Source organism: Pituophis catenifer, unplaced genomic scaffold, assembly GCF_029215685.1.
Source record: "Pituophis catenifer annectens isolate HBS135680 unplaced genomic scaffold, rPitCat1.0.hap2 SCAF_6, whole genome shotgun sequence".
Taxonomy (NCBI): domain Eukaryota; kingdom Metazoa; phylum Chordata; class Lepidosauria; order Squamata; family Colubridae; genus Pituophis; species Pituophis catenifer.
The window spans coordinates 840,273-856,521 of NW_027256886.1; the positions used below are offsets into that span (position 1 = coordinate 840,273).

Genomic DNA, 16,249 nt, shown 5'->3' on the forward strand with positions numbered 1-16,249 from the left:
AGGAGACTGCATCAGGTCGGGGTCATTGGGAGGTGAACTGCTGCTGGGGAGGGGGACTTGCGTGGGTTGGTGCTGTCTCTGGTTGGCTGTGCGGTTGATTTGGATTTGGGGGGGGGGTTGTAGAGAGGGCCTACTCTGCAGGGTTGGGGGGCAGAGACCTGATGGTGCCAAAGCAGGACCGATCATTTTGTCCTAAAGGTGCTTTTTCGAAAGGCAACTGAGCTTTCCTTTGTTTTCTCCTTGGAAACTGTTCAGGTGACCCTGAGGGCACAGAAAAAACCCCCAAGTGGCCTCAAGGACTCTCAGAGGGAGTGCTAACAAGCAGAGGACTGCAAGGAATATAAATCCTTCCATCCTCCACCATTCAGTCCGAACCAAAGAAGCTCCTTGGAGGAGAAGCGAAACTTCTCCAAAGAAAAACAAAGAAAGTCCAGTTGCCTTTTGAAAGAAAAAAAAAGAACTTTTCGGACAACCTGAATGGCTGAGAATCTCCATAAATGGACCCTTTTCTAATTACTTTATGGGGATAGACCCTGCAGACCGACCTGTTCTCACATGCAGAATAGCCCTACTTGAAGGAAAGGAGGCAGGCGTCCCTCGCCAGGAGCCCAAGCGATGCCAAGAAGTCTCCTTCTCCAAACTGGCTTCTATCTTTTTATTTGCTGGGTGGGGGCTCGTTCCCTGTGGTGGAATCCAGAGTCCCGGGAGGGAGGGAGGGAGGGAGGGAGGGTCCTTCCAAGAGAACAAAGAGACAGCAGAGCTGGGAATGTCGGGAGGGGCAGGAAGAGAGCAAGGACGGACCCTCCCTAGCAGGCCTGGAGGCTAACACAGAGGAAGAACGGTTGCAGGATTTGGGTTTGGCTACTCTAGAAAAAAAGAAGGACTGGGGGGGGGGTAACATGATAGCAGTCTTCCAATATTTGAGGGGCTGCCACAAAGAAGGGGGGTCAACTTATTTTCCAAAGCACCTGAAGGCAGGACAACTAGCCTAGATGGAAACTAGCCAAGGAGAGAAGCAACTCAGAACTAAGGAGAAATTTCCTGACAGGGAGGACAATAAATCAGTGGGACAGCTTGCCACAAGAAGTTGTAAGTGCGTCATCACTGGAGGCTTTTAAGAGGAGACTGGACAGTCTCTTGTCTGGAACAGTTTAGGATCTCCTGCTTGAGCAGGGGGCTGGACTAGAAGGCCTCCAGGGTCCCTTCCAGCTCTGTTCTGATTCAGTTCATAGAGGATATGTTTAGTTATGCAGATAATTGCTTTAGTCCAGCAAGAGTCTGTCAGTAGGCGAACCACAATACAGGTAGTCCTCAACTTACAACCCCAATTGAGCCTACAATTGCCAATGCTGAGTGAGACAATTGTTAAGTGAGTTTTGCCTCATTTTATGATCTTTATTGCCACAATTCTTAAGTGAATGACTGTCGTTGGCTTCCCCGTTGACTTTGCTTGTCAGAAGGTTGCAAAAGGGAAATCACGTAACCGAGGGACACTGCAACCGTCATAAATATGAGTCATTTATGACGTGTCCAAAGTTTTGATCACTTGACTCTGGGGCTGCTGCAATGGTTGTATGTGTGAAAAATGGTCATAAGTTTTTCAGTGCTGTTGTAACTTTGAACAGTCGCTGAATGAACTGTTGTAAGTCGAGGGTTACCTAGAGGGAAACTACTCAGAAGAAACTCCAGAGGTCCTGTTTGGTCCCTGAATTTCTCACGATCCCTGTTGGATCCCATGGAAACCAACATAAGTGGCTGCCTCCCGGCTTGATGCTTTCCTTTCCTTTCTCACAGGGGCGAAGCCTCTTGTCCCTGGCTAGATTGAGGGACGCTATCCCATTCTATGACCTTTGTGGCCACAGTTGTTGGGTGAGTCACTGCTGTCATTAACTTAGGGAAACGGTCGTTAAGTGAATCTGGCTTCCTCATGGACTTTGCTTGTCAGAAGGTCGTAAAGGGGGATCACGTGACCCTGGGACACTGTGACCGTCATAAATACGAGTCAGTGGCCAAACGTCTGAATTTTGATCATAGGGATGCTGTAACAGTTGTAAGTATGAAAAATGGTCGTAAGTCACTTTTTTCAGTGATGTTTTAATTTTGAACAGTCACTAAATGAGTGGTTATAAGCCGGGGATTACCTGTATGACAGAAGGAGACTTACTGCAAGTGAAATAATGAATGAAGTTACTGGGTATGTGAAAACTAAGGACATTATATAGCAAATACTTCTCATTTTTTCCAGTTCATTCGTTCACTTGTCCCACAAAACTTTCTGGTCATTTAGGAAGACGGGAAGAGTAGGAAGGAAAAGAAAGAGGGGTTCTGACAATCCATCAGGGTCTTGTCTGGGTCTTTACACCTGTCCCCAGGTGGAGGAGCAGAGAGAAAGTCCGGCGTGTGTCCAGCAGAAAGTCCTGGATCAGAAATCTCCCTCCTTGAGTGGCAGGTGCTCCAATTGGCCACAGGGGGGCAGCATTGCACCTCAGATGGTAGAGCCTGACTTGGCACCATAGGAAAAATTCCTGGTTTTGGTCTGCTCAGAGCAGGGAGAGCTGGCACTGCCAGGACTTTGGGCCTCCTTCCGAGAGGGAAGCTGCTCTCCAGTCCAGCAGTGCTGATGTTGGGCAGACCTGGGGGTTCCTGAGGCAGGGAGGATGGGGTGGGATCCTCTCACAGGTGTGGGGACCTGTCCGGCAAGAACTCCCTCCTCTCTCTCTCTCTCTCTCTCTCCCCCTCCCTCCCTCCCTCCCTCAGAAAAACAGGAAGTTTTTCTGCTCATTCACTGTTTATTATAGCAGATCCCTGCCCTTCTAAAGCAAAACAGGAGAGCTGGCAAATGCAGTTGGCGTTTAGGTCCCCAACGGTTTTCATACTGAGCTTTTTTGGCCTCTCCAGGTCCTGCATGGTCTGGAAGATCGGGGTGCCCCATGCTGGCCTCCCTCCTGTTAGCGAAAGGGTCTATGGCAGAGGTGTCCAACCTTGGCAACTTGAAGACTTGTGGACTTCAACTCCCAGAATCCCCCAGCCAGCTTTGATCTGGCCCCAGGGAGACAAAGGGGTCATTTTGCAACCAGAGGGACACCCTGACTTATCACGGCTGGCCAAATAAGCCAAAACAGGCTGAATGTCCCATCTGTATGTGTGCCAAAGATCAGATGGGCATCTGCTCTGTTAAGGGCATCAAATAGCAGTAGCCCTTAGACTTATATACTGCTTCATAGTGCTTTATAGCCCTCTCTAAGCAGTTTACAGAGTCAGCCTCTTGCCCCCAACAATCTGGGTCCTCATTTTACCCACCTCGGAAGGACGGAAGGCTGAGTCAACCTTGAGCCTGGTGAGATTCGATCTGCCAAACTGCTGGCAGCCGGTGATTGGCAGAAGTCGCCTGCAGTAGGAAGGGATAGGAAATAGGAAGGGATGGGGGAAGAGGAACGTAATGCAGGGCTCGTGACTGGGATGCTGAGGGGAAGGGGCTGTTTTTTCAAAACTTTCTTTGGGAGTTAAAGAAAATACTTCCTTGAGTTAAAGTTGTGGGGGCTTCATCACTGGAGGTTTTTAAAGAGAGACTGAAGAGCCATTCGTCTGGAACAGTATAGGGCCGTGATGTCGAACCTATGGCACGCGTGTCAGAGGTGGCACACAGCGCCCTCTCTGTGGGCACGCAAGCCGTGGCCCCAATTCAGCCCCGCCGTGCATGCGTGTGTGTGTGCCTCCTGCTGGCCAGGTGGGCTTCGGGTCTCTGCTGCGCATGCGCTGGGGCCATGAACGCATTGCAATTTGGGGGTTTGGGTGAGCACGTATTCGTGCATGTCTGCTTTGGGCACTCGGTCCGGAAAAGGTTGGCCATGACTGGCATAGGGTCCCTGGCCTTGAGCAGGGGGTTGGGCTACAGAGCTCCTGGAGAGGACCAGCCACCCCAGGCTGCCTGCCTGCCTCCGCAGAGGGAAACTTGGGTTAATACGGCTTCATGCTGCACTGGTGAGGCCATCCAAATAGTCCTTGACTTACAACCGTTCACTTAGTGACCGTTCAAAGTTACAACGGCACTGAGAAAGGTGACTTACGACCAGTTTTCACACTTATGACCATTGCAGCATTCCCCCATGGTCTCATGATTTATATTCAGATGCTTGGCAGCTGACTCATATTTATGACGGTCACAGTGTCCCGGGGTCACGTGATCCCCAAAGCCAAGTCAACGAGGAAGCCGGATTCACTTAACAACCGTGTGACTAGCTTAACAATGGCAGTGGTTCACTTAACAACTGTGGCAAGGAAGGTCATAAGATGGGACAAACCTCAGTTAACAAATTTCTCACTTAGCCACAGAAATTCTACTTTAGTCGACGTAGGCACCACAAGGACTGGCTGTCCTTGAAACGCTGTGTCCGGTTCTGGTCACCCCAATACCACAAAGAGGTGGAGCCTGCAGGGAAGAGCCACGAAAGCGACACAATGAGCAGTGTCGGAGGGAATGGTGTCTGTCTAGTCTAGCCAAGAGAAGGACCGGGGGTGACATGGCAGCAGCCTTCCAGGAAACCCCCCCCCTCCCCAGGCCTCCCCCAGGCCATGGCCTTTCACCAGGGCTTTCTTGGTGGCAGCTTTCGTGAAAACAACCTTCCACCAGGGAATTGACGTCCCCTGTGGGGCTCCGGGAAGGATATGCTGGCAGACAACCCTGGTTGCAGGCAGCCGTTGCTGTGTCTGACTTCCAGTGGCCGAGCTGTCACTCCTCAGCCCCGGCTTTGATTTAGGGGTTGAAGAGTCCTTGGAAAGGGAGGCAGGGAATGTCTGTTGTCAGGCAGAACCTGCTTCCTCCTCCTGCTCCCCCAGCCCCCCTCTTCCAGCCTAAAATCTGCCAGGCTTTGGCTCTGACTGGTCAGCAGAGAAGGACTAAGGGAGACATCAGAACCATCCCCCAATACTACTTGAAGGGCTGACACAGGAAAGGTGGGGGGGGGGAGGGCAGGGACGGTGCACCTCTTCTCCAAAACTCCTGGGACAGGAGAAGAAGGAGTGGATGGAAACTCAGCAAGGAGAGAAGCAACCCAGAATTTCCTGATAATTAGGACAATGAATCAGTGGAACAGCTTGCCACCAGAAGTCATGGGTGCTCCATCACTGGAGGTTTTCAAGAAGAGACTCGACAGCCATTTATCTGAAATGGAATAGGGTTTCCTGCTTGAGCAGGGGGTTGGACTAGAAGACCTCCGAGGTCCCTCCCAACTCTGTTATTCAGTTCTGTTCTCCAAAGCCCCTGAAGGCAGGACAAGAAGCAACGGATGGAACCTAATCAAGGAGAGAAACAACCTAGAACTAAGAAGAAATTTCCTGATTGTGAGAACAGAAGTTGTGGGTGCTCCATCACCGGAGGTTTTCAAGGAGAGATTGGACAGCTGTTTGTCTGAGATGGTAGAGAGTTTCCTGCTCAAGCAGAGGGCTGGACTAGAAGTCCTCCGAGGTCCCTTCCAGCCCTCGGATTCTATGATTCTCCTCTTGGGCTGAGCCAGGCCCTGCCAGCACCGATTGATGAGTTTCCACCTGTTGCTTCTTGTTCTGCCTTCTGGGGCTTTGGAGAAGAGGTGGACCCCGTCTTCTGTGGGGCAGCCCCTCAAATATTGGAAGACTGCTATCCTGTGTCACCCCAGTCCTTCCTTTCACTAGACTAGGCGTAGCCAATTCCTGCAACCGTTCTTCGTATGTTTTATCCTGCAGTCTCCTCATTGTCTTTCCTGCTCTTCTCTGCAGTCTTTCTGGAGTCTCAGAATCTATTTTGTGAACTAAATAAAGAGAACTAAAAATCCCAAACTATTTGGCTACGTCAAGCCAAGGAGATCCGAGACAGGCAATGCAAAGGTCTCCTCTGAGAAAACAGAACCAGGCTGAGAGAGAATCACTGCCCTGATGCCGAAGGTTTTTGGAAGACTCCGTAACCCATCCTCGGCACCTTGTGGCTGAAGAAAAAGGCCACGTCGAGGCTGCATCAACCAAAGTGGTTTGCAACCAGTTCCTGCTGCATAGATCAGCCCCCTCCTTCCAACTGCCTAAATCTAGAGCCCCCCCCATAAGAAGGATTCACAGAAATTGGGACAAGCTCAGGGGACCCTCCAGAGACTGAATTCTGGGGTGGGTGGGCGGACAAGCTTAGCTGTGGGAGGCGAGGGGATTGGGATCTGCTACTCAAGATCAGGAAGGCTGCCGTGGGGAGATCCAGAGGCCTCCTCCTCCTCCTCCTCCTCCCCTCCCCTTCCAGATGAATTTTAATTATCCGCTCCACGCGAGGAGGCTGCCTGGGAGACATGAAATATTAATACAGCAGAAAGCTTCCTCCTTGCTTTTCCTCAACAAGCAGGGCTGGGGCTGCAGATGGCAGCTCTAAGCAGGGCGGCTGCTACGGCTTGAGCCGTGGGGGTGGGTGGGTGGGGATCCCCCTCCGCAGGGCTTTCCCAGGAGCCGAGGGGGGTGAGGGAGAAATGGACAAGAGCCCGGGAGGGGAGTGGGTCATACGGAGCAGCAGCCAGCGAGGAAGCTGCTTTTGACTCCTGCTTGGTTGCACCCAGCCTGAATTTGGGAGGCAGAGCCGGCCGCAGCAACAGAGCCGTTCTTTGGGGTCCTTGTTGGAGGGGCTCTAGTGGAGATGCTGACCCCCCCCCCCCCCAGGATCTTTCTCGGGAGACCCTCAGCGAACGGTGCGATTGCAGGGCAGAAAGGCAGGAGTCCAAAAAGGAAATTGTGCTTTGTACAGTGAGGTGCCAACTGCTGCTGAAGTTGTTAAATCATCATTGCCCAAAGGGATGGGGTTTGTGGAGAGGAGGAGGAGGTGGAAGGGGGGCTGTGGGGTCCCTGGTATTCTCCGAGCTTGGTGGTTTTCTTGCAGACATTTCATGACCCAAATAGGTTACAACATCAGTGCCTGAAGGGATGGGGTTTGTGGAGAGGAGGAGGAGGACTGTGGGGGCTCTGGTGATCTCTGAGCTTGTTTTCCTTGCAGGCATATTGTTACCCAACTAGTACTAGAAGGGAGGGGGGAGGTTCCTTTTATTTATATACAGCATAACCCAACTCCATTCTAGCACTGATAATGGCACCTAGCTGGGTCATGAAACATTTGCAAGAAAACCACCAAGCTCAGAGAACAACGACTGTAGCATTCTCTGTCTTTTAACCCGAAAAGGGAACTCTCTGCTGTGTGAATCTTATGAATGCATCTTGAAAGGCTGTTGGTTCTTAGCAGTGTCTAACCTATTGGAATATTCAAGCACTTCACATTCTGTTAGTAGCCTTCACAACAACCCTGTAAGGTAGAACTGAATCCTCAAGACTGGCAAAAATGTTCCCCTGCTGATCTGAGGTGGGAATGAATGGGCCGGAGGTGGTCGGGAAGGAGAATGAGGCCAGAGATCCTAGGGAGATCCCTGAATCAGGGGTCGTACGTATGCCTTAGAGCAGGGCCCCCCAGATGCTGAGGAATTCTGGGAGTGGAAGTCCACAAGTCTTAAAGGGGCCACGCTGGAGGCCCCTCCTTTAAAGGACTCTTCTGCAATTAGATGCAGTTTGAAAGTCAGTGCAATTTTCATACCTGAACAGCAGGTGTCAGAAACACAACAGTTGTGTTAGCTGCAAACTGGTCGGAATAGTTCCAGAAAATAAATAGAAACATTCCTTCTTCCACAGCGCCTTGACAGTGGCAGAGACATTAATCCCTTCTCTTTATCTGTGGGTGGGCGGGTGTGATTTTTATTAAAGTCATACTTGGGAGAATAAAAACAGTACAAACCTTGAGAGAGAAATATCAGTCAAATAATGAGCAAAAGTCAGGAGAAAGAAGGAAAAAGGACTTATAAAGAAACAGCAGTTACAAATGCATTTATATTTCATTGTGTCTTATGACCGCAATTGGGCCCAGAATTTCCGTTGCTAAGCAAGACAGTGGTTAACCAAATTTTGTCCCACTTTAAAACCTTTCCTGGCACAGTTGTTAAGTGAATCATTGCATTTGTTAGTAACACGGTTGTTAAGTAAATCTGGATTCCCCATTGACTTCGCTTGTCAGGTCACAAAAGGGGTCAGTGCAACTGTCGTAAGTGTGAGTCAGTGGCCCACTGTCTGAATTTTGATCACGTGACTGTGGGGATGCGGTCATAAGGGTGAAAAAATGGTTGTCTCTTTTTTCAATGCCGTTGTAACTTTGGGCAATCACTAAACGAACAGTTGTAAATTGAGGACTACCCACAGAAGATAATTCCATTCCTTCCATAGTCCATCCTTTCTAATGACCAAAACCCCCAGATTGCAAGTTCATTTCCTTCTGTTTTTTTTAAGAAGGGTCCAGAAAGAGTTTTCAGTCATTAATAGAGGTAAATCCTTGGCTTACGACCATAATTGAGCTGAGAATTACAAATCGCAAGTCGTACTGGTCATTAAGTGGGTTATCACAGGACTGGCCCATTTGCAACATTTGGTTAAGTGGTTAAGTCTTAGGATGTTGGACACGGACATCAGCGAGGGACAGCTGTCCAGCGCCCCAAATGGGGTCATGGGATCGGAGGAACTGGGGTGGGGGTGGGGGAACAGATGCCAAAACTTTGGGTCCTAAGTCCCCTATTCAGGGTCTATCTATCCTATCTTTGGAGGTTGCCAAGAATGGTCGTAGGTCTGAGGACTCAGTGTCAATATATTTGCAGGTAGTCCTTGACTTATGACTGTTCATGTAGTCACCATTCAAAGTAATAACATCACTGAAAAAAAGCTTATGACCGTTTTTCATGCTTACGACTATTGTAGTGTCCCTGTGGCCATGTGATCAAAATTGCTTGGCAACTGACTTGTATTTATGACGGTCACAGCATCCCGAGGTCACATGATCCCCTTTTGTGACCTTCCGACAAGCCAAGTCAAAGTGGAAGCACCAGATTCACCGAACAACCATCTTATTAACTTAACTAGAGCAATTCACTTAACAACGGTCGTAAAATGAGGCAAAACTCATTTAACAACTGTCTCTCTTAACAACATAAATTTTGGGCTCAATTGTGGTCGTACCCCGAGGACTGCCTGAAAACATCCATCCGCATCCTTTAGTTTTTAAATGTGATTTTGATTGAAGCTTCTTTTCTAAAGAAGATAAAATCTAGCAGAAACTAATATAAAGTAAGGAAGAAAAAAAGAGAAATTGAAGATAAAGCAAAAAGTGCAAGAGAAAAGAAAAAAACTTGGAGAAAAATAGAAAAGAAATAAAATATATATAAAGAAATGGCTTCTGATATTTTTCACGGCAATAAATACATTATATTTTAACCTCTCTCTCTCTCTCAAGTTGAATCATAAAACTTTCTATAATCTATTCTAATTCTAATCATCAAAGCCGCAAATCACAAGTTCATTTTTTTTTTCATTTTTATGCAAAAAGTCCACAAGAAGTTTTTAGTCAGCAATAAATGCAAATAGTGTCTTTTCTTTGATCGAAGAAATGAATGTATCTATCTCAGAAAGATCTGTCATTTTCCCAAAATATTTCTCCACCTCTCTATCCTTAAAATAAGGAATAATCATATATTGAAATAATCTTCCATGGCTTTTTTCCTTTTATTTGTTAGTCCTAAAAGGACAAAGTTCCAACTTTAATTGGATATTAATTTTTAAAATACTCTGCATCCAATGATGCGCATATGACTCTAATTTTTAAAAACTTTTTTTACTTGATCACCAAGCATGATTAAATGTCCCTTCATATTGCTCATTTTCCCAACTTACATTTAAAATGCTTTTATGAATTCTGAATAATTTCTCTAGGATGATATACTCACAATACAGTTCATTTTATAAACATTCTGTTTAAGATCATAACACAATGCAAATTTCAGTCCTTTTAACTACATATCCATCTGTATTGATCCATCTGCATACTATAATTCAAAATTCTTAGCCCAAATTATCACACATTCTTTAAGATGTACTTCCTTTGCTTCAAAGTTCGACAAACCTTTATACATTTTAGTAAATTACATGCTCATCATTATTATCCAATTTTAACATAAATCTTCTTGTCAATTTTTCCTTTACCAATGCTAGCTTCACCCAAATCTAAACCCTAAGACAAGAGTTCATTTTCCCCCTGTTTCGAGCACAAGGTTCCAAATCATTTTTTCCCAACCCCTCATCTAATAATCCTAAAAGAAAAAAACTTCAGGTTTCAATTTTACTTTAAGAATCTTCTGCATTATAACATGGATCTGGGCCTGGCGTGGCTCTGTTTTGTCCTAAATTCCCCAAAGTCAGTAAAAAGTACCTTCTTTAGAATTACATTTCCAAGAGAATTTTGAAACACGTTTATACATCTTTGGCAATTTATCGGGAGTTAAGTATCAATCATACATCATTTTATAAACAAAATTCTTTCACTTTGTAATTCAATGTAACATTTCAACAGTTCATCCGCATTTATTTGCATTGCTCAGGCATTGTATTCTATCCGAAGTTCCTTGCCCGCTAAAGTACGGTATATACTGTTTCACATATTTATTTATATTTATTGAAAGACAAAAAAAGGACAAGTATTAAAAAAATGGAAGTAACTGGAATCTGCAAAGAGAAAATTCTCTATAGCATCCCTGGCAAATGGCTGTCCTGTCTCTTCTTAAAAACCTCCAGTGATGGAGCCCCCACCACTTCTGGTGGCAAGCTGTTCCACAGGTTAATGGTCCTCCCTGTTAGGAAGTTTCTCCTTCAATCCAGGTTGCTTCTCTCTTTGATTGGTTCCCATCCGTTGCTTCTTGCCTTGCCTTCTTTGGTGCTTTGGAGAATAAGTTGAGCCCCTCCTCTTTGGGGCAGCCCCTCAAATACTGGAAGACTGCTATCATGTCTCCCCCAGTCCTTCTTTGCTCTAGACAGGCCAAACCCAATTTATGCAACCATTCTTCATACGATTTACAGGCCTTTAATCATCCTAGTTGCTCTTTTCTGCACTTTTTCCAAAGTCTCAACATCTTTTTTTTGTAACGGTCACCACATGTGATGAATGGTTCAGGGAATAAAGATATGTCTGGCCTAGTGAAGAGGAGGAGGAGGGGTGACATGATAGCAGTGTTGCAATATTTGAGGAGCTGCCACAAAGAATGTGGGGGGGGGCATTTATTCTCCAAAGCACCAGAAGGCAGGAGAAGGGGGAGCAACGGATGGAGAGACCCAGCCTAGAACTAAGGAGGAATTAATTTCCTGACAGGGAGGACAATCAATCAGTGGAAGAGTTTGCCACCAGAAGTTGTGGGAGCTCCCTCCCTGGAGGCTTTTAGGAAGAGAGCAGCCAGCCATTTGTCTGAAATGGAATCAGGTCTCCTGCTTGGGCAGAGGGTTGGGCTAGAAGACCTCCAAGGTCCCTTCCAGTCCTATGATTCTGTGATGTTATGGAAAACAGCAAAGCCAGCTGTGTGAGGAGCAGCAGACGCAGTCTTGTAAATACTGTGCTGTCCAGGACTTAGCTTTGATCCGGAGGGATCCTTGGGGGTGCAGGCAGACAGCCCTGACCTCCAGCTGGCATCTCATGGCGATTCTCTGGCGGGGCTGCCAATCGGACGGCATTGGAGCAAGAAACCCAGCTGTTGTTTGAGCTGCCGAAGGAAAATCTTTCTCCAGAACGGGGAATCTTCAAGTTTGGGGAGGGCTGATCTTTGTGAATGGGAACCTAGAAAAGTCATTTCCTACTAACTGAGTCTCTCTTTCTAGCTGGTTGATATTAGCATTTGGGGCTCTCCCCTGGAAGCCTTTTGGGAATTTGGGGTACGGGATTTATTTTCTTTATCAATACAAAAGCAGGACCAATTGGGGAGGCAGGAACATAGATTTCTCTTTGGATGGGGGCCCAGCGTCTTTCCCTCCGTGGCTCTTTGCTTGTGTTGTGATCCGATTCTTACCCTTGGGAGTAAAGCACACGGTTCCCACCCAAATGTCTTCCTTTCCAGAACTGGAAGAAAATGGAATTTTGGAACTTGATCTTTCCTTTTGTGCTGTTTATTTATTTACAGCTAATCCTTGATTTACAACAGTTCGTTCAGTGACCGTTTAAAGTTGCAGCAGCAGTGAAAAATCTGATTTATGACCGTTTTTCGCACTTACGACTGTTGCAGCATTCCCAGGGTCACGTAATCAAAAATCAGACACTTGGCAACTGACTCAAATTTACAATGATTGCAATGGTCATGTGACCCCCCCTTTTGTGACCGTCTGAGGGGAAGCCAGATTCACTTAACAACCAGGTTAGTGGCTGATCAGCTGCAGTGATTCACTTAACAACAGTGACAAGAAAGGTCATAGAATGTGACAAAACTTGCTTAACCAATGCCTCACTTAACAACAGAAATTTGGGGCTCCATTGTGGCCGTATGTTGAGGACTACCTGTATTTATTTATAAAATGGACGGCCCGCCCATCTTAAGGTCACTCTTTTCATGCCCCTGAAGTGCCATTGTCCAGGGTTATTGTGCTGACAGACGGCTCCGCTCATCCTCAGATCTGTCATTTCTTTTCTGCACTGAGTTAATTCCTATTCACTTTCCCTCCCATTTAGATCAGCCGTCAGGTTTTTGTGCTAGAAGCAGGACTGCAGAACCTGCCCCTCCTCTGAGAAGGCTCATAGTCAGCCATCCTCCAATCGGCTCAGCTTTACCCCCAGCCTCAAAACCCAAGCGGCTGAACCCAAATGGGGGAGAAATTAAATGAAAAGACTTACAGGGGTCTTTTCTCATCCTAGCATGTGACTCTGCACGCAACGGACAATGGCCTCCAGCACCAACAGGAATATCAATACCGGTAGTCCTCGACTTACCACCATTCATTTAGTGACCATTCAAAGTTATAACGGCACTGAAAAAAGTGACTTAGGACCATTTCACACCCTTATGGTCTTTGCAGCATCCCTAGGGTCACGCAATCAAAATACAGATGCTCGGCAACCGGCATGTACTTATGGCAGTTCCAGCATCCTGGGGTCACTCGATCCCCTTTTGTGACCTTCTGATGAGCAAAGTCAGTGGGAGAGCCAGGTTTGCTTAACAACGAAAATCATCAGCTTAACAGCTGTGGCAAGGAAGGTCATAAAACACAGCAAAATCCACTTAACAACTGCCGAGGTTAGCAATGGAAATTTGGGGCTGCATTGTGGTCGTAAATCAAGGAGAAAGTCTGCTGAATTTTTTTCAGAGCAGCAAAACCAAAGAATTGGGAAGGGTCTCACATGGGCAGGGGGTGGGACGGAGGGGGGGAAGCCATGCTCCGCGGAACAGAAACCAATCAGGAATCAGAATGGAAATCCCGGGCATCAATAAGATGAAAATAGTGGGTTAGTCCGAGGTTCAGCTGTCTTGGAATCTGGCTAAATCCTGGGCCCTCCGAAGAGATCCCGCAGGCGCCGACCAGAGATGGAAGCGCCGGAGCCCCTCCAGTCTCCCCGCCGGAGCCGAGCCAAGGCGAAAGGGGCGCCCCGGGTGGCTCTGCCGCGGGGGGGTTGCGGGAGAGGCCAGCCGGGGAGGGGCAGGGGGAGGGCAGGGTAGCTCCCCCGCCGGCCGCGGTCACGTAGCCTTGCGTCCAAGGGGCCCCGGAGCCGCCGCTCTTCCTTCCGCAGCGCAGCAGCTCCGGGGCGGCGGCGGCGGCGGCGGCGGCGGCGCGCGCGGGCCGATGCGGGGCGGGGGCGATGCGGGGCCGGGGCGGCGGGGGGCGGGCGCGCGGCAGAGCCCGCCTTCCCCCGCCGCCAGCAGCAGCGCGAGGACGGGCGGCGCCGCTTGGGCTCCGGAGCTTCTGCCGGGGGGCCTGGCGATGCGGGGCTGTGGTCCGCCGCCTCCTCCTCCTCCTGCCGCCGCCTTGCCCAGCCGCTGCTGCCCCGGGAGGCCGGGCGGGCAGTGCGGGAGAGCCGCCGCCCCGTCGGGCCGCTGAGGCGTGGCCGGCGGCGGGGAGGCCGGGCGGCCCGGGACCCCCGCCGGCTCCTCCTCCTGCCGTTCCTTCCCGGAGCCGCCGAGCGGAGGGGCGTCGGGGCCGGGCTGGGGGGCGGCGGCGGCGGCGGGGCGAGGGCGCCGGTCGGGCCGTCCCGGGGCGGATGGAGCTGGTCGGCTGGGGCGGCTGGGGCTGGGGCTGGGGCGGCGGCGGGCGGTGAGGATGGCCGGCGGCCTGTGAGCGCTGCCCGCCCCGTCGGCCATGGCCGCGGCCATCGCCAGCTCGCTGATCCGGCAGAAGCGGCAGGCGCGCGAGTCCAACAGCGAGCGCGTCTCCGCCTCCAAGCGCCGCTCCAGCCCCAGCAAGGACGGGCGCTCCCTCTGCGAGAGGCACGTGCTGGGCGTCTTCAGCAAGGTGCGCTTCTGCAGCGGCCGCAAGAGGCACGTCCGGAGGAGGCCCGGTGAGTCCGGCAGGTAGACTGCGCCTAAGCGGGAGGCTCCATCTCCTCTGGCCTTCCCGGGGGGGCTTTGGGGCTGTTGGCGACCCCCGCTCGGGAGAGGAGTTTTCGGCTGCGGGGCGTTGCGCGACTCCTGATCCTGGGCGAGGCTGAACGCGCGGCGTCTGCGGAGCCCGGCGAGGGTCGTCCGGGGGTCTCCCGGCCGCGCTGGAGCCCGTTCCCTCGCCCCTCTGGGTCTTCCCGCAGCAGCTGCCGCTCACCATCTGGAGAAGCCCCTGGGTATCCCCCCCCCCCGGATCTCCCCTTGGTGCTCAGTCCCCGCAAAGAAGGGAGTCGTGGCTGCCTTCACACGAAAGCCGTTTGGCGTGCTCTATAGTTGGGCCCGTCGTGCATGCCTGGTCTGCTGGGTTACTGGAGCGTTTGGGGTATTCCAGGAATGGGGGCCGTTCCTTAACAAGGTTGGGCACCTTAGGTGTGCGAACTCCCCCTGGATTGCTGAGTCAGGGTCCCAGCATCACCTCCTCAGAAGTTGCACAATGCTGGCTGGCTTCTTAACCAGGAGAACATGGCCCCCTCCCCCCTTTTTTCAAACCGGGGCCCCCTGCCCTTTTGGCTCCATTGGGGGCTTCTGTGGGTGGGGGGGAGGCTGCTCTTCCAGCTTCAGATCTGGCTGGGTTTGTTCACTGCAGTTTGCACAGAAGTAAATGCTGCATCAAGTTGCCATTGGACTGGATAGTGGCCCCCCAACTGTGGAAGCAGAAAATGGTGGCAGCCTCAGTCCCGCTGAGCCAAGGAGGGACCCCAGGCTTCGGTCAGAAGAGGCAGAGTCCTCAGGGTAACCTCGGCTGGTTTTAAACCTGATTTGGCTTTTTGTGGTTGGGCGTGTTAGGTCAGTCCCTTGAATTGGTGTGTGGGGTAGTTTGATGGCTGTGATGGGTTTGGGGGGTGGGGGAACAAGGGGTGCCCTGGCAGCTATGACCTCCTGACCCAAAGGAGAGCCATTATTTGTCATTTGCACGTAATTCTGGTTCTGGCTGGATCTCAATGTCTCTGCCTGTAAAATGGGAATATATTTGAAGGGTCCTTGGTGCTCTCTGAGGTCGGTTGTTTTCTTGCAGATGTTTCATTACCCAAACTAGGTAACATCATCAGTGCTACTCCACCCTGAGCTGCAAATATTCTCCTTTGTTGGAGATGTCTTTCCTCTTGAGGCTGCTCCGGAAGGGGACTTTGGGAGTTTTCTCGCTCCTGGTTCTTGGTTGGAGATTGTAGTTCGATTATGGGTCTCTTCCCAGTCCAAGCTGTGTTTCCAATTAGATCCGGTTCCATTTAATTGGGGCTCCCTCTACCCGTGCTGACCTTCTCCCTCCATTAAAAGACAGAGAGACCTGGCCCCTTGGTGTTGATCTCGGGTGTGTAGTGTGCGTTTGTGTGTGTGCAGGAACTGATTCCTCAGCATATCTGGGAGGCTTTTTCTCGCCAGCTGTTCAGAGTGGGCTCAGAGCAAAACAGCTGGAATTGCTTCTGCTTGGCATTTGCTTGGAAGGCGCTTAAGTTAGCTCTACACAACCCAACAACGGCAGACTTCATCCTCACACTTCAGTTGTGCTTTGCTTCTTTTCTGTTGAGGTTGGGAACCCCCTCCGGGCTGGGTCACTGCCCAGGTCTCATTCGGATCCCCTCGGGGTCCAAGGCTCTTCGCAGGAGACATGGTTGAAAGATGTCCCACTCGGAGGGAGGGAGGGGCTTCTATGGGCACCCATAACCCGGTCCTTGCCCTTCGCCCAGCTGGGGCACCAACGTGCAAATGGCTGCATTCATGTGAGGCATGTTATCCTCCACTTATGACGACAATTGAGCCCAACATTT

At 50.2% G+C, this 16,249-nt stretch overlaps 1 protein-coding gene across 2 annotated transcripts in view; it reads left to right on the forward strand.

Moving 5' to 3' along the window:
* Nucleotides 1-16,249, forward strand: part of FGF12 (fibroblast growth factor 12) — a 165,706-nt gene that overhangs the window by 71,475 nt on the left and 77,982 nt on the right. Inside the window, exon 1 of one of the 2 annotated variants that reach the window (XM_070945002.1) lies at nucleotides 14,185-14,383. The exons of the other annotated variant lie outside the window; for it this stretch is intronic. Within the exon in view, the coding sequence (XP_070801103.1) occupies nucleotides 14,185-14,383 (199 nt within the window). Of the gene's footprint in view, nucleotides 1-14,184; nucleotides 14,384-16,249 lie in introns of those variants that run through there. 2 annotated transcript variants of the gene reach the window in all.